A 24939-nucleotide genomic window follows, 5' to 3' on the forward strand; every position below is an offset into this window, starting at 1 on the left:
AAACAAAGTGTTGTTTTTGATTAATAGATTTTTGCACTTTATTTTTTTGTATTTCAATCCAATTATATTTTAAAAATATTTCAGTTGAGTGGATGATAGAAAATTGCTATTATTGTTTTTTCTTTGAAGTAAATTTAGCCCACTTTTGCTAAAATAGAAAATATAGTCTACTGATGGTGCCTTGAATACCGGTTTCTTTCATTTAATGTTCATGTTATGGGGATATTTATATAAAGGAAATTTGTCTTTTGTGTCTGTTGAAAATTAAAGATTACTGACAGAGCCATAAGAAAATATTGCTTTATTTATCTGATCATATTGTAATATATTTGTTAGGTTTTCAGTAGGTTCAATTAGGTTCACTAGACTATATGCGTCATTTAAAAATTTTTCAATGAACATTCGAACAGTCCGGCCCTCGTCTTGTAGCTGATTTTTTTATTTGGCCCTCCGTCCATTTGACTTTGACACCCCTGTACTAGAGGATGCGTAGAGGATGAGTATTATCTAGGTCTAAGACTATAATTATATATCAGCTAAGACTTGTTCAAATCCCCTAAAGTCAATGTCCGTGCCCCAGCGGAAATCTAATTAGCATAATAATCAATCTCAAACCACTGCATGCGGCTATGTAACACTTTTAACCTTAAACGAGGCAAGTCAGGTGAGAACAAATTCTTATTTCCAATGATGGCCTACACCGGCCAAACTCAGACAACGCTGGGCCAATTGTGCGCCGCCTTACGGGACTCCCAATCACATCCGGTTGTGATACCCTGGTTTGAATCCAGGCAGTATCTGTAGTGACACCATTAGCACCGAAATGCAGTGCCTTAGACCGCTGCGCCACTCGAAAGCCCTTAAAACAATTCCATATAGCTTAGTAGAACCCCCCGGCATAGACAGGGTTGACTGTTTAGTGCATCTCTCAGATGTAGGACTTTTTTTGTGGGGCATATAGTGTTTCCATGTATTGAATCTGTTATTCAGTGCATTTGTATGGGCTAATAGCAGTCAGGCCAAAAATAATTCCTCATCAAATATTATTTTTGATACTTCAAGGGGTCTTAAAAATTAGAACCATCACAAAAAAGTAGTTACCTCCTTAGTTTAGAAATTAATTATTTTGACCGTTTTAACCACGTTAACACTCTGTTTTGAAGTAAGAAATAAAATGTGTTTCATATTTTAAAGGAGAATCGACACAAAAAAAATACTTTTGGGACAAAAGGACCTATAATTATTTGCATTTCAACAGTCACTTCTGACCTCCATTACATTTTCCTTTTAAGTGATTGCCTCCTCTAAACAGCAGGTGGCGATGTTGATCACCATTTCATTACTAAAGCATGATCCCTTCACTTTCCGGTTTCATAACCAATGACTGATGGCTGAGTTTACACAGGCAGACCATTCTGATATTTTTTCCCACTAATTGGGCTTTTGACCAAATCACAGATCTTTTCACATCAGAACTTTTTGGGAACTGATCTCTATTTGTAAAAAAAACAAATGGGGCTGCCTGAGTCACACATTCTTGGTTGTTCAAATGTGTAGTTTATGGAATGCATAATTCTTTTTCACAACTGCACTAGATGTCAATGTCATTTTGGATTTGTGATCAGTGCCTCAGATGAAACAGTCCATTTATCCTGATATATCCTTTGATTAGACAGAAGTTTCTTTATAATAGTTCAATCATCAAAGTAAACAATAATATGAAAAAAACACAAAAATGATAAAACAATATTTTTTTTATTTTGTAATACCATATATAATGCAATTGCATATCTTTGGCGAAAATAAACTTTATAAACATTTTATTAACAGAGGTTAGCATACAAAAACCAAAAGGTGTGTCTGTCTAACAGACATGGCAGACGACTGACTGATACTGGGTTGGCAGCTTTAGTTAGTTCAACACAAAACGCTTTATCAGAATCAATAAATTGCAACTGCATTTTTGAAAAAATAAAAATCACATAATCAATATCCAATAACACATTTTCAAACAATGAAGCAATCCTATGTATGCAGCTTTGAGTCTAACAATGTATCACTGTGTAAAGTGAAAATATAGACCCCTGGGGTACCCCACGGTGTGTCTTAGAGCCCCATGTCATGCAGGTAGTCCTAAAGATCCATCTCAACAACATTCACTTACTAAGAGACTCAGGATAAAGTTCACTTTGAGTCTGATAACATCTTCCTTCTAGCTACAAGCACTACAGCATGAACAAGTTACTGGAAGTTGTCCTCAACTATCTAAGTTTAAACAGAAGTCCACGGGGGTACCAAGACTAACACCAGGGCAACCCTTGGAAACATGTAGATGACTTCTATGGTGGCAGGATCCTAACATGGAGAAGGATGAACTAATATCTATGGTGCGACTACTTCTGGCAGTCAGAATATTATAGAAACTTAAACAATACTAATTCAGATAAAGGCTGTGAAGTTTGATGATTCAAATCAAATTGACAGAGAAGTTCTCAATAGTTAGGGAATATCCATTCATCTGAAACGTCTACGCCAGCTTTCTCTGTACACTGTTGGCAAAAAATGGGTCAGGATCAATTTGCGCAGCAATTTTGTTCTATCCAACAACAAAACAATCGGTACACTTGGCATTCGTGGTTAAATTGAAAAAATCCCTGGTGGAAAGACTAAATACATTGGCAAAATACTTTCTCAGACACATATCTTTATCACTATATCACATAGTGAAAGTATTGGTCTATGGCAGTAAAATGAAATCATTTTCCAGAGGGGAGAGAGGAAGTAACCTTTCCACTCGCTTCAAATGACCATTATTTGATAGACGTTCCATTCAATCGTCCCATTATAAATGAATTATAATAAATACACTGATGATTTAATGGACAACATTAATTTGTTCTTCGTCTATTCACAGACCGTGTATTCTATGTCCATCTTATTTAGGAGAACCGCAGTTTAGTTCTAAGAACAACATTTCCATTCTAGGAACAAAGCGCTTCCCATTCCCGAACAACTAAAAAATAAACTACATGTCAGACTAAAGTCAGTCCACAAGGTCAGAGTCCTCCTACATTTCCTGTTAGTTGGCTTCTAGGGCACCAATGTTACTGTCAGTCACAAAAACTGTGAGAAGAGGAACATGGTCGCAATGGTACAAATGAATGTTTGGCACTGCATGCAATCTATATTTATGGAAGTGAATTCATTTAACATTATACAACAGAAGTGGAAAGTTAAGTGGGTTCCTGACAGAGGGCAGTATACTGTCATACAGTGAACCAACTAAAAGCAATTCTATCATATGGGCATGCTGTGGGCTTTTGGCATTTTGCTTACTAATGCAGGTTAATGCATGCAAGCGCCGAAAGAAAACCAGTCTGGCCTCTTCTCTTCACAAGTTCTGTTGCAACATCCTGTACTTCCCGTCACTGAACTCTATGCAATCAACTGGCAGTAAACACATTACTGTACAGCGGAGCGAAGAGGGTGGTGTGCTTCCTGATTTTGCCCTCCCTCCTCCCGTTGTGTTTTCTTATTGTGGAGCAAGACAAAGCAAAGCCTCTTTCTGGCAACACAGTCTGAACTTTGCCACAGCCAACAACAGGCAGTAAATAGTACAATATTGTCAATCTGACCTCACTACAACGTTATTATAACTAAATCCTTGTCTTAACTTCCCTTTGGCCTGAATACTAAAAGTCAGTAGGTGTGACTAACATTACATGATTGAAAACTGAGCAGCACATCTGCCAGTGAGTGCTCTCATGCAAGCGCATCGTCTTGGGATCACGATGATTACAACCTTAGCTGTGTTTCAGCCAGATACACCTTGCATAGGATAGGATAGGATAGGACAGGGTAGGACAAGAACAGGATAGATCAAGAGGAGAATCACAAATACAGAGTCCTGTATCAAATGTGTCATTTCTCAGTTTACACACTAAACACAAATAATGTATGTATAACAGAATAAGAGGGGCCACAGAGGAAAAGCCATGAAGACGAGTGGGTTCTGATGGTACGACGATGTAATGAGCTTTTCCTCTCAGTGTAGGAAACCAGAGTGGACTCTTCCTCACCGTGCCAATCTTCACACAGTCGGTTATCTTTGTGTCATTCCTTTTCTTAACATGACAGTAGCAGAGTTCCAACATTTCCTTTGTTGCGTTTCCCCAACAGGCCATTACATCCTGACATGGAACCAGTGTTCTGCTCTGGGATCAGATCACTCTAAACAGCCAGTGCCATGAACCTCACTACTTCAATACATTCCCAATAATGTACTGCTTTTAGACACCAGTGTTGTCATCAACCCAAGAAAAAATACCAACATTGAACAAATTAAATAATATAAAGAGCAGTTTAAGGTTACGGATCAATTATTGCATCTCTCTGTTATTTCCAGGCCAAGGTTGTCGCCCATCAAAAAACAGTGGCATGTTTTTATTAGATTTTTGCACGGAGAAGAGAGAAACTGACGAGAAGATGAGAGGTTAGTTGTTTGTTACAGACATGCACTCATTCTCTTATAAATAGGTTCACTTGGAAGAGGATACAGGTTGAGGAGGAAGCATGCAATGCTTTGAGTTTTAAAAACTTTAAGCTTTTTCTGGTCTTGTCTTTTATCCAGAAGAAAATCCTTTGAATTGCGAGGATCTGTGGCGAAGCCATCAGAAACAGGCAGTTCGTTTTGGATAGATGGGTATTGTGATGGTTCTTCACAGTAGTCCCCAAGCACCCCACTTAACCCCACCCACCTGACACGCCCAAGTTACAAAAGTCTCAATATGGCTTTATTCTCCTGTGTGTGAATGATACTATTGCCATTTGTTGTGTTGGGATAGGGAGGGATTTCCCATCCCATCATGGGTCAAACCAAAAAACTGGCTCAAAAATCAGCAATCAGAAAAGCAGGAGGCTGCACAACCTGGACCTATCAGTAGGACACACAATCAGATCAGGTTACAGGGGCGGGAGTCTGAGGGCGAGGCAGTACGACCACCTCATTTCCTGTTCAGTTTTTTGCTCTTGGCACTGCGTTTGTTGAGCTCCATGGAGGTACGGATCCCAGCCAGGTGAAGCAGAGACCCGGCCGCCTCCTTCAGCTCCTCATCCAGCTCCGGCTTGGCTGTCAGCTCCCTACGTGCCCTCTTACCTGCCGGGCACTTCACCGAGGAGGAAGAGGGGGATGGGCGATGAGGAGCAGGCCGGGAGTGGCCGCCCCTCTCGTCCCGGTCCCCAAGGTCGGAGTCCTCCTCTTCACTATGGAAACCCTCGCTGCCGGCGCGGCGTGGGCGCGGCCTGGCGTGGCCTGGGCCTCCTTCATCCAGGGAGGAGAGGGAGGAGGAGGAGGAGCGGGAGGAGCAGCGCTGCAGAGTCATGCTACTGTAGTTGTGGTCCTGCTTAGGATCGCTGCTCACCAGGACCAAGTCTGGCTGGGACAGGTCCAGGGGACTGTCTGGTTCACCTGGGAGAGGGAGGGAAAGAAGAGAGAGATGAGGAAGAGAGATTGAGGAAGAAACCATCTTCACACTAAAGAAATCGTGTTTCTGAATGCAACAGGGCAGTAGGAGTAGCTTATGTGATCAAGAGAGTCAAGTGTTTTTAATCCAATAAGCGGCGGGCTAGGGAGTGTCCAGCAGGCTAGGGAGTGTCCAGCAGGCTAGGGAGTGTCCAGCAGGCTAGGGAGTATCCAGCAGGCTAGGGAGTGTCCAGCAGGCTAGGGAGTGTCCAGCAGGCTAGGGAGTGTCCAGCAGGCTAGGGAGTGTCCAGCAGGCTAGGGAGTGTCCAGCAGGCTAGGGAGTGTCCAGCAGGCTAGGGAGTGTCCAGCAGGCTAGGGAGTGTCCAGCAGGCTAGGGAGTGTCCAGCAGGCTAGGGAGTGTCCAGCAGGCTAGGGAGTGTCCAGCAGGCTAGGGAGTGTCCAGCAGGCTAGGGAGTGTCCGTGTGTTCAGCAGGCTAGGGAGTATCCGTGTGTTCAGCAGGCTAGGGAGTATCCGTGTGTTCAGCAGATAACAGCAAGTAAGATTCATAACAGCAAGTAAGATTCATAACAGCAAGTAAGATTCATAACAGCAAGTAAGATTTATAACAGCAAGTAAGATTCATAACAGCAAGTAAGATTCATAACAGCAAGTAAGATTTATAACAGCAAGTAAGATTCATAACAGCAGAGGCAGAAGTGTCTTGTGGAATGAACACTTAAAACACATGGGGGAGGCATGAAATACAACACCACTTATTCACAGGAAGATAATTCTATATGCAACCTTGTCTGGCTTGGAACGGGACTATGCAGGACTTCAACTGTGCTGTTGAGTGTACATAGTAAGCAATAGAGAGACACAGGAAGATGTTTTACAAGGGGTGTATAGATGCTGGGCGAGTGATGCTGGGCGAGTGATGCTGGGCGAGTGATGTAAAAGCAATAAAAGAAAGCGTGAAACGGGCAGGTGACAAGAGAGAAAGGGGGGAGAGTAGTAATGAAAAGGTAGTGACAGAGAGAAAGGGGGGAGAGTAGTAATGACAAGGTAGTGACAGAGAGAAAGGGGGGAGAGTAGTAATGACAAGGTAGTGACAGAGAGAAAGGGGGGAGAGTAGTAATGAAAAGGTAGTGACAGAGAGAAAGGGGGGAGAGTAGTAATGAAAAGGTAGTGACAGAGAGAAAGGGGGGAGAGTAGTAATGACAAGGTAGTGACAGAGAGAAAGGGGGGAGAGTAGTAATGAAACGGTAGTGACAGAGAGAAAGGGGGGAGAGTAGTAATGAAAAGGTAGTGACAGAGAGAAAGGGGGGAGAGTAGTAATGAAAAGGTAGAGACAGAGAGAAAGGGGGGAGAGTAGTAATGAAACGGTAGAGACAGAGAGAAAGGGGGGAGAGTAGTAATGAAACGGTAGTGACAGAGAGAAAGGGGGGAGAGTAGTAATGAAACGGTAGTGACAGAGAGAAAGGGGGGAGAGTAGTAATGAAACGGTAGTGACAGAGAGAAAGGGGGGAGAGTAGTAATGAAACGGTAGTGACAGAGAGAAAGGGGGGAGAGTAGTAATGAAACGGTAGTGACAGAGAGAAAGGGGGGAGAGTAGTAATGAAAAGGTAGTGACAGAGAGAAAGGGGGGAGAGTAGTAATGAAAAGGTAGTGACAGAGAGAAAGGGGGGAGAGTAGTAATGAAAAGGTAGTGACAGAGAGAAAGGGGGGAGAGTAGTAATGAAACAGTAGTGACAGAGAGAAAGGGGGGAGAGTAGTAATGAAAAGGTAGTGACAGAGAGAAAGGGGGGAGAGTAGTAATGAAAAGGTAGTGACAGAGAGAAAGGGGGGAGAGTAGTAATGAAAAGGTAGTGACAGAGAGAAAGGGGGGAGAGTAGTAATGAAAAGGTAGTGACAGAGAGAAAGGGGGGAGAGTAGTAATGAAAAGGTAGTGACAGAGAGAAAGGGGGGAGAGTAGTAATGAAACAGTAGTGACAGAGAGAAAGGGGGGAGAGTAGTAATGAAACAGTAGTGACAGAGAGAAAGGGGGGAGAGTAGTAATGAAAAGGTAGTGACAGAGAGAAAGGGGGGAGAGTAGTAATGAAAAGGTAGAGACAGAGAGAAAGGGGGGAGAGTAGTAATGAAGAGGTAGTGACAGAGAGAAAGGGGGGAGAGTAGTAATGAAGAGGTAGTGACAGAGAGAAAGGGGGGAGAGTAGTAATGAAAAGGTAGTGACAGAGAGAAAGGGGGGAGAGTAGTAATGAAACGGTAGTGACAGAGAGAAAGGGGGGAGAGTAGTAATGAAAAGGTAGAGACAGAGAGAAAGGGGGGAGAGTAGTAATGAAAAGGTAGAGACAGAGAGAAACAGAGAAGTGGAAGAGGCATGGTGTGGGGTGGCGTCTCTTACATGGGTTGGCGTGGTGATGACCAGGGGCAGAGTTTAAGAGCATCATGGCAGTGGCAGCATCTATGTCAGACTCTGGAAGAGGAGAGAACATGCATGGTGGTCAGTGGAATAGCCTGAGCGTGTGCGTGTGTGTGTGGCCGACTGGCGAAGGAGGCTGTAGAGGGGTAAAGGAAGAGAGGATTCCTAGCTCTCTCCATACCTCACTTCAGGGGCCCTAAATTATTTATAATCAACTAGAGTGGAGACTGAGTGCTCTGCTCTACACTCTATCAGCATCACCAGGGCCTCTGTAGTCAAGGTTACCAAACAAGAGGGTAGGGGAGAGAGAGAGAGCGTTAAAGTGAGAGACACCGAGACAGAGACACACACACACACAGAGAGACAGAGAGAGAGAGAGAGAGAGAGAGAGAGAGAGAGAGAGAGAGAGAGAGAGAGAAGTGGAGGATACAGATTAGAAGAATCTACCTTGAGGCATCTACGATTAGAAATCAAATGATGACTAAAATGACAGTTGGAGATGAGGGGAGGGTGATGCTGAATGTTTTACCGGCCAATGTTGCATGACAAAAATGTGTAGAGGCAACAACCATGTGGATTTGAGATCACATGCACTGGATCAAATCTAATACCAATCCTATTTCTAGATCAGGGATGGGCAACAGGCGGCAGGCCCTCTTTTGAAGGCCCTCAAATCAATCCCACCCTCCCCATTTTTTTTTTGTAGAATTGCAACATGAGTTATAAAATTGCTAAATCTTCTCTCAGCCCAATGGCAAAATGTGTAGAATTGCAGCAAACTTGCTATAAAAACAGCAACATTTTCTTTACACCTCTTGGCAAAATGTGTAGCATTGTACAAAATTAACAAAAAAAGTCAGGAATCACCTTTGAGGGAGCAGCCCTGCAGGAAGTGGTGTCTGGGTGGTGAGGAGGCGCTGGGTGGCGAGGCGGGCGGTGTGCAGAAGGTATGTGCTGCAGGGAAGTGCTGCTTCTTCAGGGCCTGGATCAGGTTGGGTCTGTACTCTGGGTCCACACACCACAGAGAACCCTTACCATTCACCTGAAAAAACATCACAAAGCAGTAACACTGACCTGAGAGGTGTTCATTGGGGCACATCGTAACAAAATGTTTCAAAACCGAGCATTTCTTATTGGATAAATTCATATAGAATCTCACGGTAGTATCAAGAGATATCATGACTAGGCTTACTAGATTTTCCACAGCAAACACCTAGAACTTTGTTGCCTGCTTGGCTGACTCTCACGGTAGTCTCCCTGCAGTCTGACTAGTGCTGGGCGATATGGCCAAAACAATATATCATGATATTCTCATTTTTGACGGTATGACGGTATCTGACAGTATTTTATGTTACTGAATAATAAAAAATTCTAAATATGTTATGAGTATTGCATGACCCTAGGATATCAACTCATGAATTCTAAGTAGTTTTAACAGGCTTTCTCCATTCAGATTGTTTTATACTCTGCTAAACTAGGACAAACTCTGATGACTCATAATGCAGTCACCTGAGCATGTGATAAACCATCCAGACCCTGCTGGGTGAACTGCATGATGGGAGGAAAACAGTCGATAAACAATCCACACCGTCCTTAAATGATTTATTACAGGGTTGGACTGAGTTTAGCTTTTTACAGTGCTGTCCATGTAACTTGCCTTTGTAGAACCTCTCACTACAGTAGCCAAAGACATGTGAAGGCATTGTCATATCCTGTATGTAAGTTCATGAACTACCACTGAGACAACACGTCTCCATGGTGTTTTCACAAGAAAAACAAATGTTTACGTGGGTGTGGGGGGGCGGGGGGGGGGTGAGAGTGTATAAATGGTTCTCTCATTATGTATCTCTGGGGTTCTGTCCAGGAGGAGGAGGAAGGAGCGAGGGAGGAGGGATATAACCTTGACTCAGATTACCAGCCGGCTCGCAGGCAGGAAGGAGGAAATGTCACCATGGCAACGCAAACCACCAGGCAGCGTGTCATCTGAAACCAGTGCTGCATGCTCTCTCAGCTCAGCAGACGGGTAGGCTCACACTGAGCCCCCAGCACACTGATCTCAGAGAGGCTGTCTACATTGTGATGCACTGGACACCAGTCCTGCTGCCGCTGAGCTCATTTCTACTTCTAACTGGTCTTCAGCCCCTCCTAGCAGACTACATGCTATCTAGCCACTGAGCCCATTGTAACAGTATAGTTATATTCTCTTTGTCCCCGAGCTGAGCTTGAACCAGTGTCCAACACAACTACAGAAACCATGTCTCTTTACTATATATGCTCTACTTTCTCCCTCACTTCGTCCTTTCATTTCCCTTCTCTACCCTTTCTTTCACAGACACTCGTGTCTCTCTCTCTGTGTTTGTGCAGGTCAGGTCTTCAGTCCTGGGCCTGTCTTCTGCTTGGAGCTACAGTTGCAGTGTGTGTGTGTGTGTCCACTGCCTGGTCGTGGCGCTACAGTTGCAGTGTGTGTGTGTGTGTCCACTGCCTGGTCGTGGCACTACAGTTGCAGTGTGTGTGTGTGTCCACTGCCTGGTCGTGGCGCTACAGTTGCAGTGTGTGTGTGTGTGTGTGTGTCCACTGCCTGGTCGTGGCGCTACAGTTGCAGTGTGTGTGTGTGTGTGTGTGTGTGTGTGTGTCCACTGCCTGGTCGTGGCGCTACAGTTGCAGTGTGTGTGTGTGTGTCCACTGCCTGGTCGTGGCGCTACAGTTGCAGTGTGTGTGTGTCCACTGCCTGGTCGTGGCGCTACAGTTGCAGTGTGTGTGTTTCCACTGCCTGGTCGTGGCGTTGCAGTGTGTGTGTCCACTGCCTGGTCGTGGCACTACAGTTGCAGTGTGTGTGTGTGTGTCCACTGCCTGGTCGTGGCGCTACAGTTGCAGTGTGTGTGTGTCCACTGCCTGGTCGTGGCGCTACAGTTGCAGTGTGTGTGTGTGTGTGTGTGTGTGTGTGTGTGTGTGTGTGTGTGTGTGTGTGTGTGTGTCCACTGCCTGGTCGTGGCGCTACAGTTGCAGTGTGTGTGTGTGTGTCCACTGCCTGGTCGTGGCGCTACAGTTGCAGTGTGTGTGTGTCCACTGCCTGGTCGTGGCGCTACAGTTGCAGTGTGTGTGTGTCCACTGCCTGGTCGTGGCGCTACAGTTGCAGTGTGTGTGTGTCCACTGCCTGGTCGTGGCGCTACAGTTGCAGTGTGTGTGTGTCCACTGCTTGGTCGTGGCGCTACAGTTGCAGTGTGTGTGTGTCCACTGCCTGGTCGTGGCGTTGCAGTGTGTGTGTGTCCACTGCCTGGTCGTGGCGTTGCAGTGTGTGTGTCCACTGCCTGGTCGTGGCGCTACAGTTGCAGTGTGTGTGTCCACTGCCTGGTCGTGGCGCTACAGTTGCAGTGTGTGTGCGTGTGCGTCCACTGCCTGGTCGTGGCGCTACAGTTGCAGTGTGTGTGCGTCCACTGCCTGGTCGTGGCGCTACAGTTGCAGTGTGTGTGTGTATGTGTGTGTCCACTGCCTGGTGGTGGCGCTACAGTTGCAGTGTGTGTGTCCACTGCCTGGTCGTGGCTCTACAGTTGCAGTGTGTGTGTCCACTGCCTGATGGTGGCGCTACAGTTGCAGTGTGTGTGTGTCCACTGCCTGGTCGTGGCGCTACAGTTGCAGTGTGGGTGTGTGTGTGTGTCCACTGCCTGGTGGTGGCGCTACAGTTGCAGTGTGTGTGTGTGTCCACTGCCTGGTCGTGGCGCTACAGTTGCAGTGTGTGTGTGTGTCCACTGCCTGGTCGTGGCGCTACAGTTGCAGTGTGTGTGTGTCCACTGGCTGGTGGTGGCGCTACAGTTGCAGTGTGTGTGTGTGTGTGTGTGTCTACTGCCTGGTCGTGGCGCTACAGTTGCAGTGTGGGTGTGTGTGTGTGTCCACTGCCTGGTCGTGGCTCTACAGTTGCAGTGTGTGTGTGTGTGTGTGTGTGTCCACTGCCTGGTCGTGGAGCTACAGTTGCAGTGTATGTGTGTCCACTGCCTGGTCGTGGCTCTACAGTTGCAGTGTGTGTGTGTGTGTATGTCCACTGCCTGGTCGTGGCGTTGCAGTGTGTGTGTCCACTGCCTGGTCGTGGCGCTACAGTTGCAGTGTGTGTGTCCACTGCCTGGTCGTGGCGCTACAGTTGCAGTGTGTGTGCGTGTGCGTCCACTGCCTGGTCGTGGCGCTACAGTTGCAGTGTGTGTGCGTCCACTGCCTGGTCGTGGCGCTACAGTTGCAGTGTGTGTGTGTATGTGTGTGTGTGTCCACTGCCTGGTGGTGGCGCTACAGTTGCAGTGTGTGTGTGTGTGTGTCCACTGCCTGGTCGTGGCGCTACAGTTGCAGTGTGGGTGTGTGTGTGTGTCCACTGCCTGATGGTGGCGCTACAGTTGCAGTGTGTGTGTGTCTACTGCCTGGTCGTGGCGCTACAGTTGCAGTGTGGGTGTGTGTGTGTGTCCACTGCCTGGTCGTGGCTCTACAGTTGCAGTGTGTGTGTCTACTGCCTGGTCGTGGCGCTACAGTTGCAGTGTGTGTGTGTGTCCACTGCCTGGTCGTGGTGCTACAGTTGCAGTGTGTGTGCGTGTGTGTGTGTCCACTGCCTGGTCGTGGCTCTACAGTTGCAGTGTGTGTGTGTATGTCCACTGCCTGGCCATGGCTCTACAGTTGCAGTGTGTGTGTCTACTGCCTGGTCGTGGCGCTACAGTTGCAGTGTGTGTGTGTGTCCACTGCCTGGTCGTGGTGCTACAGTTGCAGTGTGTGTGCGTGTGTGTGTGTCCACTGCCTGGTCGTGGCGCTACAGTTGCAGTGTGTGTGTGTGTGTCCACTGCCTGGTCGTGGCACTACAGTTGCAGTGTGTGTGTGTCCACTGCCTGGTCGTGGCGCTACAGTTGCAGTGTGTGTGTGTCCACTGCCTGGTCGTGGCTCTACAGTTGCAGTGTGTGTGTGTCCACTGCCTGGTCGTGGCTCTACAGTTGCAGTGTGTGTGTGTCCACTGCCTGGTCGTGGCTCTACAGTTGCAGTGTGTGTGTGTCCACTGCCTGGTCGTGGCTCTACAGTTGCAGTGTGTGTGTGTGTGTGTGTGTGTGTGTGTGTGTGTGTGTGTGTGTGTGTGTGTGTGTGTGTGTGTGTCCACTGCCTGGTCATGGCTCTACAGTTGCAGTGTGTGTATGTGTGTGTCCACTGCCTGGTCGTGGCGCTACAGTTGCAGTGTGTGTGTGTCCACTGCCTGGTCGTGGCTCTACAGTTGCAGTGTGTGTGTCTACTGCCTGGTCGTAGCTCTACAGTTGCAGTGTGTGTGTGTTTCCACTGCCTGGTCGTGGCTCTACAGTTGCATTGTGTGTGTGTTTCCACTGCCTGGTGGTGGCGCTACAGTTGCAGTGTGTGTGTGTGTCCACTGCCTGGTCGTGGCGCTACAGTTGCAGTGTGTGTGTGTGTGTCCACTGCCTGGTCGTGGCTCTACAGTTGCAGTGTGTGTGTGTGTCCACTGCCTGGTCGTGGCTCTACAGTTGCAGTGTGTGTGTGTGTCCACTGCCTGGTCGTGGCTCTACAGTTGCAGTGTGTGTGTGTGTCCACTGCCTGGTCGTGGCGCTACAGTTGCAGTGTGTGTGTGTCCACTGCCTGGTTGTGGCGCTACAGTTGCAGTGTGTGTGTGTCCACTGCCTGGTCGTGGCGCTACAGTTGCAGTGTGTGTGTGTCCACTGCCTGGTGGTGGCACTACAGTTGCAGTGTGTGTGTGTCCACTGACTGGTCGTGGCGCTACAGTTGCAGTGTGTGTGTGTCCACTGCCTGGTGGTGGCGCTACAGTTGCAGTGTGTGTGTGTGTGTGTGTGTGTGTGTGTGTGTCTACTGCCTGGTCGTGGCGCTACAGTTGCAGTGTGGGTGTGTGTGTGTGTCCACTGCCTGGTCGTGGCTCTACAGTTGCAGTGTGTGTGTATGTGTGTGTGTGTCCACTGCCTGGTCGTGGAGCTACAGTTGCAGTGTATGTGTGTCCACTGCCTGGTCGTGGCTCTACAGTTGCAGTGTGTGTGTGTATGTCCACTGCCTGGCCATGGCTCTACAGTTGCAGTGTGTGTGTGTCCACTGCCTGGTCGTGGCGCTACAGTTGCAGTGTGTGTGTGTCCACTGCCTGGTCGTGGCGCTACAGTTGCAGTGTGGGTGTGTGTGTGTGTCCACTGCCTGATGGTGGCGCTACAGTTGCAGTGTGTGTGTGTCCACTGCCTGGCCATGGCTTTACAGTTGCAGTGTGTGTGTGTGTCCACTGCCTGGTCGTGGCGCTACAGTTGCAGTGTGTGTGTGTCCACTGCCTGGTCGTGGCTCTACAGTTGCAGTGTGTGTGTGTCCACTGCCTGGTCGTGGCTCTACAGTTGCAGTGTGTGTGTGTGTGTGTGTGTGTCCACTGCCTGGTCATGGCTCTACAGTTGCAGTGTGTGTATGTGTGTGTCTACTGCCTAGTCATGGCTCTACAGTTGCAGTGTGTGTGTCTACTGCCTGGTCGTAGCTCTACAGTTGCAGTGTGTGTGTCTACTGCCTGGTCGTAGCTCTACAGTTGCAGTGTGTGTGTGTTTCCACTGCCTGGTCGTGGCTCTACAGTTGCATTGTGTGTGTGTGTCCACTGCCTGGTCGTGGCGCTACAGTTGCAGTGTGTGTGTGTGTCCACTGCCTGGTCGTGGCTCTACAGTTGCAGTGTGTGTGTGTCCACTGCCTGGTCGTGGCTCTACAGTTGCAGTGTGTGTGTGTGTCCACTGCCTGGTCGTGGCTCTACAGTTGCAGTGTGTGTGTGTGTCCACTGCCTGGTCGTGGCGCTACAGTTGCAGTGTGTGTGTGTCCACTGCCTGGTTGTGGCGCTACAGTTGCAGTGTGTGTGTGTCCACTGCCTGGTCGTGGCGCTACAGTTGCAGTGTGTGTGTGTCCACTGCCTGGTGGTGGCACTACAGTTGCAGTGTGTGTGTGTCCACTGACTGGTCGTGGCGCTACAGTTGCAGTGTGTGTGTGTCCACTGCCTGGTGGTGGCGCTACAGTTGCAGTGTGTGTGTGTGTGTGTGTGTGTGTCTACTGCCTGGTCGTGGCGCTACAGTTGCAGTGTGGGTGTGTGTGTGTGTCCACTGCCTGGTCGTGGCTCTACAGTTGCAGTGTGTGTGTGTGTGTGTGTGTCCACTGCCTGGTCGTGGAGCTACAGTTGCAGTGTGTGTGTCTACTGCCTGGTCGTAGCTCTACAGTTGCAGTGTGTGTGTCTACTGCCTGGTCGTAGCTCTACAGTTGCAGTGTGTGTGTGTGTTTCCACTGCCTGGTCGTGGCTCTACAGTTGCATTGTGTGTGTGTTTCCACTGCCTGGTGGTGGCGCTACAGTTGCAGTGTGTGTGTGTCCACTGCCTGGTCGTGGCGCTACAGTTGCAGTGTGTGTGTGTGTCCACTGCCTGGTCGTGGCTCTACAGTTGCAGTGTGTGTGTGTGTCCACTGCCTGGTCGTGGCTCTACAGTTGCAGTGTGTGTGTGTGTCCACTGCCTGGTCGTGGCTCTACAGTTGCAGTGTGTGTGTGTGTCCACTGCCTGGTCGTGGCTCTACAGTTGCAGTGTGTGTGTGTGTCCACTGCCTGGTCGTGGCGCTACAGTTGCAGTGTGTGTGTGTGTGTCCACTGCCTGGTCGTGGCGCTACAGTTGCAGTGTGTGTGTGTCCACTGCCTGGTGGTGGCACTACAGTTGCAGTGTGTGTGTGTCCACTGACTGGTCGTGGCGCTACAGTTGCAGTGTGTGTGTGTCCACTGCCTGGTGGTGGCGCTACAGTTGCAGTGTGTGTGTGTGTGTCCACTGCCTGGTCGTGGCTCTACAGTTGCAGTGTGTGTGTGTGTGTCCACTGCCTGGTGGTGGCGCTACAGTTGCAGTGTGTGTGTGTCCACTGCCTGGTGGTGGCGCTACAGTTGCAGTGTGTGTGTCCACTGCCTGGTCATGGCTCTACAGTTGCAGTGTGTGTGTGTGTGTGTGTGTGTCCACTGCCTGGTCGTGGCACTACAGTTGCAGTGTGTGTGTGTGTGTGTGTGTGTGTGTCCACTGCCTGGTCGTGGCTCTACAGTTGCAGTGTGTGTGTGTGCGTGTGTATGTCCACTGCCTGGCCATGGCTCTACAGTTGCAGTGTGTGTGTGTGTGTGTCCACTGCCTGGTGGTGGCGCTACAGTTGCAGTGTGTGTGTGTGTGTGTGTGTGTGTGTGTGTATCCACTGCCTGGTCGTGGCACTACAGTTGCAGTGTGTGTGTCCACTGCCTGGTGGTGGCGCTACAGTTGCAGTGTGTGTGTGTGTGTGTGTGTGTGTCCACTGCCTGGTTGTGGCTCTACAGTTGCAGTGTGTGTGTGTGTGTGTGTGTGTGTGTGTGTGTGTGTGTGTGTGTGTGTGTGTCCACTGCCTGGTCGTGGCGCTACAGTTGCAGTGTTTGTGTGTCCACTGCCTGGTCGTGGCTCTACAGTTGCAGTGTGTGTGTGTGTGTGTGTGTGTGTGTATGTCCACTGCCTGGCCATGGCTCTACAGTTGCAGTGTGTGTGTCTACTGCCTGGTCGTAGCTCTACAGTTGCAGTGTGTGTGTGTTTCCACTGCCTGGTCGTGGCTCTACAGTTGCAGTGTGTGTGTGTTTCCACTGCCTGGTCGTGGCTCTACAGTTGCAGTGTGTGTGTGTGTGTCCACTGCCTGGTCATGGCTCTACAGTTGCAGTGTGTGTGTCCACTGCCTGGTCATGGCTCTACAGTTGCAGTGTGTGTGTCCACTGCCTGGTCATGGCTCTACAGTTGCAGTGTGTGTGTTCACTGCCTGGTCATGGCTCTACAGTTGCAGTGTGTGTGTTCACTGCCTGGTCATGGCTCTACAGTTGCAGTGTGTGTGTGTGTGTGTGTGTCCACTGCCTGGTCATGGCTCTACAGTTGCAGTGTGTGTGTCCACTGCCTGGTCATGACTCTATAGTTGCAGTGTGTGTGTTCACTGCCTGGTCATGGCTCTATAGTTGCAGTGTGTGTGTTCACTGCCTAGTCATGGCTCTACAGTTGCAGTGTGTGTGTCCACTGCCTGGTCATGGCTTTACAGTTGCAGTGTGTGTGTCCACTGCCTGGTCATGGCTCTACAGTTGCAGTGTGTGTGTCCACTGCCTGGTCATGGCTCTACAGTTGCAGTGTGTGTGTCCACTGCCTGGTCATGGCTCTACAGTTGCAGTGTGTGGGGTGCGTTGGGAGATAGCGCCCCATCTTACTGCTGCGTTTGCATTTCCTCTGAAGGAGAGAGAGGAGGGTCTATGACCTTGACTGGTATACACCGGCTCTCCCAGCCTTATCCACAGCAAGGGGAGGCACCCAGGGGGCCGCAGGCAGGGTGCGGCACTACACTGGCCCTGACACATACACACACGTCAGGGGGCCTCAGGGTGGGTTAAAACCCTGGCCCTGCCCGTCAGCCATACAGAGAGCTGCAAATCCCTATACAGGCACAGGTACACAGAGTGGAGGTGTACAGTTAACACTGTCAGGGCTGATTTCAAGGTTTTACTGCTAACCTACAAAGCATTACATGGGCTTGCTCCTACCTATCTCTCTGATTTGGTCCTGCCGTACATACCTACACGTACGCTACGGTCACAAGACGCAGGCCTCCTTACTGTCCCTAGAATTTCTAAGCAAACAGCTGGAGGCAGGGCTTTCTCCTATAGAGCTCAATTTTTATGGAACGGTCTGCCTACCCATGTCAGAGACGCAAACTCGGTCTCAACCTTTAAGTCTCTACTGAAGACTCATCTCTTCAGTGGGTCATATGATTGAGTGTAGTCTGGCCCAGGAGTGGGAAGGTGAACGGAAAGGCTCTGGAGCAACGAACCGCCCTTGCTGTCTCTGCCTGGCCGGTTCCCCTCTTTCCACTGGGATTCTCTGCCTCTAACCCTATTACAGGGGCTGAGTCACTGGCTTACTGGGGCTCTCTCATGCCGTCCCTGGAGGGGGTGCGTCACCTGAGTGGGTTGATTCAACCCCCCCTTGGGTTGTGCCGTGGCAGAGGTCTTTGTGGGCTATACTCAGCCTTGTCTCAGGATGGTAAGTTGGTGGTTGAAGATATCCCTCTAGTGATGTGGGGGCTGTGCTTTGGCAAAGTGGGTGGGGTTATATCCTTCCTGTTTGGCCCTGTCCGGGGGTGTCCTCGGATGGGGCCACAGTGTCTCCTGACCCCTCCTGTCTCAGCCTCCAGTATTTATGCTGCAGTAGTTTATGTGTCGGGGGGCTAGGGTCAGTTTGTTATATCTGGAGTACTTCTCCTGTCCTATTCGGTGTCCTGTGTGAATCTAAGTGTGCGTTCTCTAATTCTCTCCTTCTCTCTTTCTTTCTCTCTCTCGGAGGACCATGCCCCAGGACTACCTGACATGATGACTCCTTGCTGTCCCCAGTCCACCTGACCGTGCTGCTGCTCCAGTTTCAACTGTTCTGCCTTATTATCATTCGACCATGCTGGTCATTTATGAACATTTGAACATCTTGGCCATGTTCTGTTATAATCTCCACCCGGCACAGCCAGAAGAGGACTGGCCACCATACATAGCCTGGTTCCTCTCTAGGTTTCTTCCTAGGTTTTGGCCTTTCTAGGGAGTTTTTCCTAGCCACCGTGCTTCTACACCTGCATTGCTTGCTGTTTGGGGTTTTAGGCTGGGTTTCTGTACAGCACTTTGAGATATCAGCTGATGTACGAAGGGCTATATAAATAAATTTGATTTGATTCTGATTTAGTCAAACACTTTGAGCACATTGTCAATGTCACACTACTGCCACTACAGAATATCAGTGAAGAACTCTAATGACTATTTGTGGCACCTTTACACAACAAACCATCTCAATGGGGAAGGATACTATGAGCTCATTTCAACCCCATTAGTTACACAAAAAAACATCTCAATGGGGAAGGATACTATGAGCTCATTTCAACCCCATTAGTTACACAAAAAAACATCTCAATGGGGAAGGATACTATGAGCTCATTTCAACCCCATTAGTTACACAAAAAAACATCTCAATGGGGAAGGATACTATGAGCTCATTTCAACCCCATTAGTTACACAAAAAAACATCTCAATGGGGAAGGATACTATGAGCTCATTTCAACCCCATTAGTTACACAAAAAAACATCTCAATGGGGAAGGATACTATGAGCTCATTTCAACCCCATTAGTTACACAAAAAACCATCTCAATGGGGAAGGATACTATGAGCTCATTTCAACCCCATTAGAAGACCACTTCAAACCCACAATGATGTCATAATATCAATCTCACCCTGCAGTGTCAGCATGACAACTTTCAAATGGTTAAATAACGTGTTAGTGTGACCCTTGTGAGAATCAAACCCAGGCACTGCCAGCTCCTTGCAAGGTAAAAAAAAAGTGTGTGTGTGCATGCGCGCATATGACCTTATAGTTCCCTCACCTTTCCCAGGCTCCTCTCCACCTTGCGGAAGCACTTGTTGAGTGACAGGTTGTGTCTGACGCTGTTCTTCCAGCCAGTGGGGGCGGAGGAGAAGTAGGGGAAGTGCTGTAGGATCCAACCATAGATGTCCTTCACCGGCAGCCTCTTACTGGGGCTCTGCTCTATGGCCATGTAGATCAACAGAGAGAATGAGAAGGGAGGCTTGGACTTCAATAAGTCCCTCTGCGACGAGGAGTAAGAGGATGAAGACGATGGGTTCTGAGGAGCCCCGGGGTCACCCTCGATGTCAAAGAGGGGGCTGGCGCTGGGTTGGGCCCCCCCGGCCACACCGGGCCCCCCTAGGGTAAAGTTCTGGAGCAGGTTCTCATGGAGCCAGTTGAGGTTGGTGAGCTCCTCATCCTCGGAGCCACCGGATCCCCGGTCCAGGCTGGTGGCCAATGGGCTGGCTGCGCCGCACTCCGCCTCTGGGAGAGTCCCCGCCCCCCTGCATACGCCCCTAAGCCCCGCCCTCTCCTCCTGCATCCCCGGCGTTTCAGCTTTCTTATCCGGCGACATCCCGATGATTGGACCCATTAAACCAGGTAGGTCTGGAGAGGAGAGAAATGGTTAGAAAACAACTGCAGGATAGGACACACTAGTGGAGGGGGCTACAGTACAGAGACGGTGGCTACACAGAGACGGTGGCTACACAGGCCAGAACCAGTGGCTTTAAGTGGCTACATAAAAACTGTGGTGGAAACATAGAACTTTCCTTCACACAGCGACACAGTTATGCTGGGGAATGAGGAGGGAGCTGCTTTCCCAACACCACTGCAAACGTGAAATAAATTGATGTGACACATTGAAATGATGTGCTCTTCCAAGCACTCAACGTGTTTGTCTAAGGTTGGCCTGAGGGCAAGAATGGGCAGAGTACACCCCCATCGGTCTGTCCTGCACGTCTCTGTCCCGCTCTCCCCCCACCAAATGGAGAGACTATCCCCTCTCCTCCTCCTTTCTCCCCCCTCTCCCACGCAGGCTGACGGCAGAGAGACTATCCCCTCTCCCACGCAGGCTGACGGCAGAGAGACTATCCCCTCTCCCACGCCGGCTGACGGCAGAGAGACTATCCCCTCTCCCACGCCGGCTGACAGACTATCCCCTCTCCCACGCAGGCTGACGGCAGAGAGACTATCCCCTCTCCCACGCAGGCTGACGGCAGAGAGACTATCCCCTCTCCCACGCAGGCTGACGGCAGAGAGACTATCCCCTCTCCCACGCAGGCTGACGGCAGAAAGACTATCCCCTCTCCCACGCAGGCTGACGGCAGAGAGACTATCCCCTCTCCCACGCAGGCTGACGGTAGAGAGACTATCCCCTCTCCCACGCAGGCTGATGGTAGAGAGACTATCCCCTCTCTCACACAGGCTGATGGTGGAGAGACTATCCCCTCTCTCACACAGGCTGATGGTGGAGAGACTATCCCCTCTCTCACACAGGCTGATGGTAGAGAGACTATCCCCTCTCTCACACAGGTTGATGGTAGAGAGACTATCCCCTCTCTCACACAGGCTGATGGTAGAGAGACTATCCCCTCTCTCACACAGGCTGATGGTGGACAGACTATCCCCTCACTCACACAGGCTGATGGTAGAGAGACTATCCCCTCTCCTTCTTTCTGCCCCCTCTCTCACACAGGCTGATGAGGGAGAGACTATCCCCTCTCTCACACAGGCTGATGAGGGAGAGACTATCCCCTCTCCTTTCTGCCCCCTCTCCCACGCAGGCTGATGGTGCGGAGACTATCCTCCCCTCCTCTCTCCCTCTCCAGCTGAGAGCCTTTGAGGAGGACCTCTGAAGTGTGGGAGACGACTCCAGTCTCTCCAGACTGCTCTCCTCTCCGCCCACCTCATCTCAGACCAGACCACCTGCTTGTTAGACGCCAATGAGCATGAAACCATCTGCAAAATCCTGTCCCGGGTAAAGGAGGGAGAGAGAGAGAGGAGGGCATCCTTCCTTCTTACACTGCCTTGAGTGGACAGCTCTCAAATAAAGAGCCACCTGCCCTGCAATCATCTAGGAGTCAAGACCATTACTTAACTCAACCCACCTGATACCAGAGGGATTCAACTGACATACTGCCTGCCCTCCTTCCGCTATTCAAAAGCACTGAGGAATTCAGCCAAGTCAATATGAATATTATTGATTAGCCCGGATAGCGATCATCTGGTCTCCCAAAAAACAGCTTAAAGTCTACGGAAAACAGACAAGTGAAGCTAGGCTACATAATGTTCAGTAGGCCTGAAAGACCCTCTCCACAGGAAATAGTCTCACATACTTTGGGCAGTCCTCCTCTGGAATGTTTGCACACATTCAGTAGCTACTTCTACTTCATAAAACCAGTGAAGAAATATAGGCTATATAGTCCAATTATGTCAATGAAGCTGCAGTGAATACTAACACAGATATGCTAGTGTGTAGAGCATTGCATGATGGTCAATGAGGCCAACCAAGAGCACAGCAGGCAGCCAGCAAGAGACATCACCCCTCTCCTCCCCCCTCCCCCGCTCATCCTCTCCCTGCTCACAACAAGCTTTAATCTATGTCCCCAGTGTCACCATGACAACCCTGCTGCTGTCACTTCAATTAAGAGCAGAAATCCTCCCAACGAGAGAGAGTAAATGGGAAAATAAGTTATCCATCTAGGCTGGCCGCGTCTGTTGACTGTAGCCAACAACCAAATCAGCATTCAGCTTGTGGGAACCTTACAGTCTGTAGGGCACCACCAAATATCCCAGTATAGGCAGGTTGGGGCTTGGGTTGTGCGGAGCTGATGCTGTTTGGGCTTGAGGTGGGGCTGAGGCTGGGAATGGGGTGGGTTGTGACTAGACTGGTGCTGGGCTCAGTGGTCTGGGTTATGTCTGGGCTGAGGTTGAGGGACACTGAGAAACAGAGGGGTGGAGGGCGGCTGGGGCCCATCCTTTCACTGTTGTTGTTAAAGAGGAATTGGGTCACGCTCTACTCTGGACTGAGAGAAAGCAGGAGAAAGAGGGGGAGACGGTAGAGGGAGGGCAGAGAGTGAAAGAAGAGAGGAGGGAGAGCAGCCTCGGAGCGTAGCGATGGAGGGATGATAAGAGCAGAAAAGAGGTCAGGGATGTGATGTGCACCAGAAACCCCCTGCCACTCATCCCACCCCTAGGTCTGGGGTTGGGTAGTCAATGTCAGGGTGTAGAGTAACCCACCCCTAGGAGAAGAAGGGCCTAAGGCCACTGCCATGTTCAAAAAGAACGCACAACACCTGAAGGAGTGGCGAGGGCAAGGATCTACGAGAACAGATAGTAGAGAATGACAGACAGGGCAGAAAGAAGGAGAGAGAGTGTATATAACCTAGCATTAAGAGGGTACTTTTTACAACGATAGAGGCAGAGAGGGGGAAGGAGAAAAGAGAGAAGGAGAAAAAGAAAAGAGAGGGAAGGAAGGAGAAAAGAGAGAGAAGGAGAAAAGAGAGGGAAGGAGAAAAGAGAGGGAAGGAAGGAGAAAAGAGAGGGAAGGAGAAAAGAGAGAAAAGAGAGAAGGAGAAAAGAGAGAGGGAAGGAAGGAGAAAAGAGAGAGAGGGAAGGAAGGAGAAAAGAGGGGGAAGGAGAAAAGAGAGAGGGGGAAGGAGAAAAGAGAGAGGGGGAAGGAGAAAAGAGAGAGGGGGAAGGAGAAAAGATGGAAGGAAGGAAGGAAGGAGAAGAGAGAGGGGGAAGGAGAAAAGAGAGGGAAGGAAGGAAGGAGAAAAGAGAGGGAAGGAAGGAGAAAAGAGAGAGAGAGAAGGAAGGAGAAAAGAGAGGGAGGGAAGGAAGGAGAAAAGAGAGGGAGGGAAGGAAGGAGAAAAGAGAGGGAGGGAAGGAAGGAGAAACGAGAGGGAGGGAAGGAAGGAGAAACGAGAGGGAGGGAAGGAAGGAGAAACGAGAGGGAGGGAAGGAAGGAGAAACGAGAGGGAGGGAAGGAAGGAGAAACGAGAGGGAGGGAAGGAAGGAGAAACGAGAGGGAGGGAAGGAAGGAGAAACGAGAGGGAGGGAAGGAAGGAGAAACGAGAGGGAGGGAAGGAAGGAGAAACGAGAGGGAGGGAAGGAAGGAGAAAAGAGAGGGAGGGAAGGAAGGAGAAGAGAGAGGGAGGGAAGGAAGGAGAAGAGAGAGGGAGGGAAGGAAGGAGAAGAGAGGGGGAGGGAAGGAAGGAGAAGAGAGAGGGAGGGAAGGAAGGAGAAGAGAGAGGGAAGGAAGGAGAAAAGAGAGAGGGAAGGAAGGAGAAAAGAGAGAGGGAAGGAAGGAGAAAAGAGAGGGGGAAGGAAGGAGAAAAGAGAGGGGGAAGGAAGGAGAAAAGAGAGGGAAGGAAGGAGAAAAGAGAGGGAAGGAAGGAGAAGAGAGAGAGGGAAGGAAGGAGAAGAGAGAGAGGGAAGGAAGGAGAAGAGAGAGAGGGAAGGAAGGAGAAGAGAGAGAGGGAAGGAAGGAGAAGAGAGGGAAGGAAGGAGAAGAGAGGGAAGGAAGGAGAAGAGAGGGGGAGGGAAGGAAGGAGAAGAGAGGGAGGGAAGGAAGGAGAAGAGAGGGAGGGAAGGAAGGAGAAAAGAGAGAGGGAAGGAAGGAAGGAGAAAAGAGAGAGGGAAGGAAGGAGAAAAGAGAGAGAGGGAAGGAAGGAGAAAAGAGAGAGAGGGAAGGAAGGAGAAAAGAGAGAGAGGGAAGGAGAAAAGAGAGAGGGAAGGAGAAAAGAGAGTGAGGGAAGGAGAAAAGAGAGAGGGAAGGAGAAAAGAGAGAGGGAAGGAGAAAAGAGAGCGAGGGAAGGAAGGAGAAGAGAGGGAGGGAAGGAAGGAGAAAAGAGAGAGGGAAGGAAGGAGAAAAGAGAGAGGGAAGGAAGGAGAAAAGAGAGAGGGAAGGAAGGAGAAGAGAGAGGGGGAAGGAAGGAGAAGAGAGAGGGAGGGAAGGAAGGAGAAGAGAGAGGGAGGGAAGGAAGGAGAAAAGAGAGAGGGAAGGAAGGAGAAAAGAGAGAGAGGGAAGGAAGGAGAAAAGAGAGAGAGGGAAGGAAGGAGAAAAGAGAGAGAGGGAAGGAAGGAGAAAAGAGAGAGAGGGAAGGAAGGAGAAAAGAGAGAGAGGGAAGGAGAAAAGAGAGAGAGGGAAGGAGAAAAGAGAGAGAGGGAAGGAGAAAAGAGAGGGAGGGAAGGAGAAAAGAGAGGGAGGGAAGGAGAAAAAAGAGAGAGGGAAGGAGAAGAGAGAGAGGGAAGGAGAAGAGAGAGAGGGAAGGAGAAAAGAGAGAGAGGGAAGGAGAAAAGAGAGTGAGGGAAGGAGAAAAGAGAGAGGGAAGGAGAAAAGAGAGCGAGGGAAGGAAGGAGAAGAGAGGGAGGGAAGGAAGGAGAAAAGAGAGAGGGAAGGAAGGAGAAAAGAGAGAGGGAAGGAAGGAGAAAAGAGAGAGGGAAGGAAGGAGAAGAGAGAGAGGGAAGGAAGGAGAAGAGAGAGGGAGGGAAGGAAGGAGAAGAGAGAGGGAGGGAAGGAAGGAGAAGAGAGAGGGAGGGAAGGAAGGAGAAGAGAGAGGGAGGGAGGGAAGGAGAAGAGAGGGGGAGGGAAGGAAGGAGGAGAGAGGGAGGGAAGGAAGGAGAAAAGAGAGAGGGAAGGAAGGAGAAAAGAG

General features: G+C 49.7%; 1 protein-coding gene across 7 annotated transcripts in view; it reads right to left on the reverse strand.

Moving 5' to 3' along the window:
• Nucleotides 1-1736: 1736 nt before the first annotated feature.
• The window catches only part of foxn2a (forkhead box N2a), a 50761-nt gene continuing 27558 nt past the window's right edge, over nt 1737-24939 (reverse strand). For 4 of the 7 annotated variants that reach the window (XM_036956150.2, XM_090212960.1, XM_090212961.1 and 1 more), the window contains 4 exons: nt 19302-19888; nt 8752-8926; nt 7867-7938; nt 1737-5467 (listed from right to left, as the gene is read on the reverse strand). In XM_036956150.2, the coding sequence (XP_036812045.2) occupies nt 5004-5467; nt 7867-7938; nt 8752-8926; nt 19302-19874 (1284 nt within the window). In that variant the 5' untranslated portion in view covers nt 19875-19888 and the 3' untranslated portion in view covers nt 1737-5003. Of the gene's footprint in view, nt 5983-7866; nt 7939-8751; nt 8927-19301; nt 19889-24939 lie in introns of all 7 variants that reach the window. The other 3 variants (XM_036956152.2, XM_090212963.1, XM_090212964.1) reach the window with 1 other exon arrangement.

Source organism: Oncorhynchus mykiss, chromosome 20 (genome assembly GCF_057628025.1).
Source record: "Oncorhynchus mykiss isolate SJ-2025 chromosome 20, ASM5762802v1, whole genome shotgun sequence".
NCBI classification, from domain to species: Eukaryota; Metazoa; Chordata; class Actinopteri; order Salmoniformes; family Salmonidae; genus Oncorhynchus; species Oncorhynchus mykiss.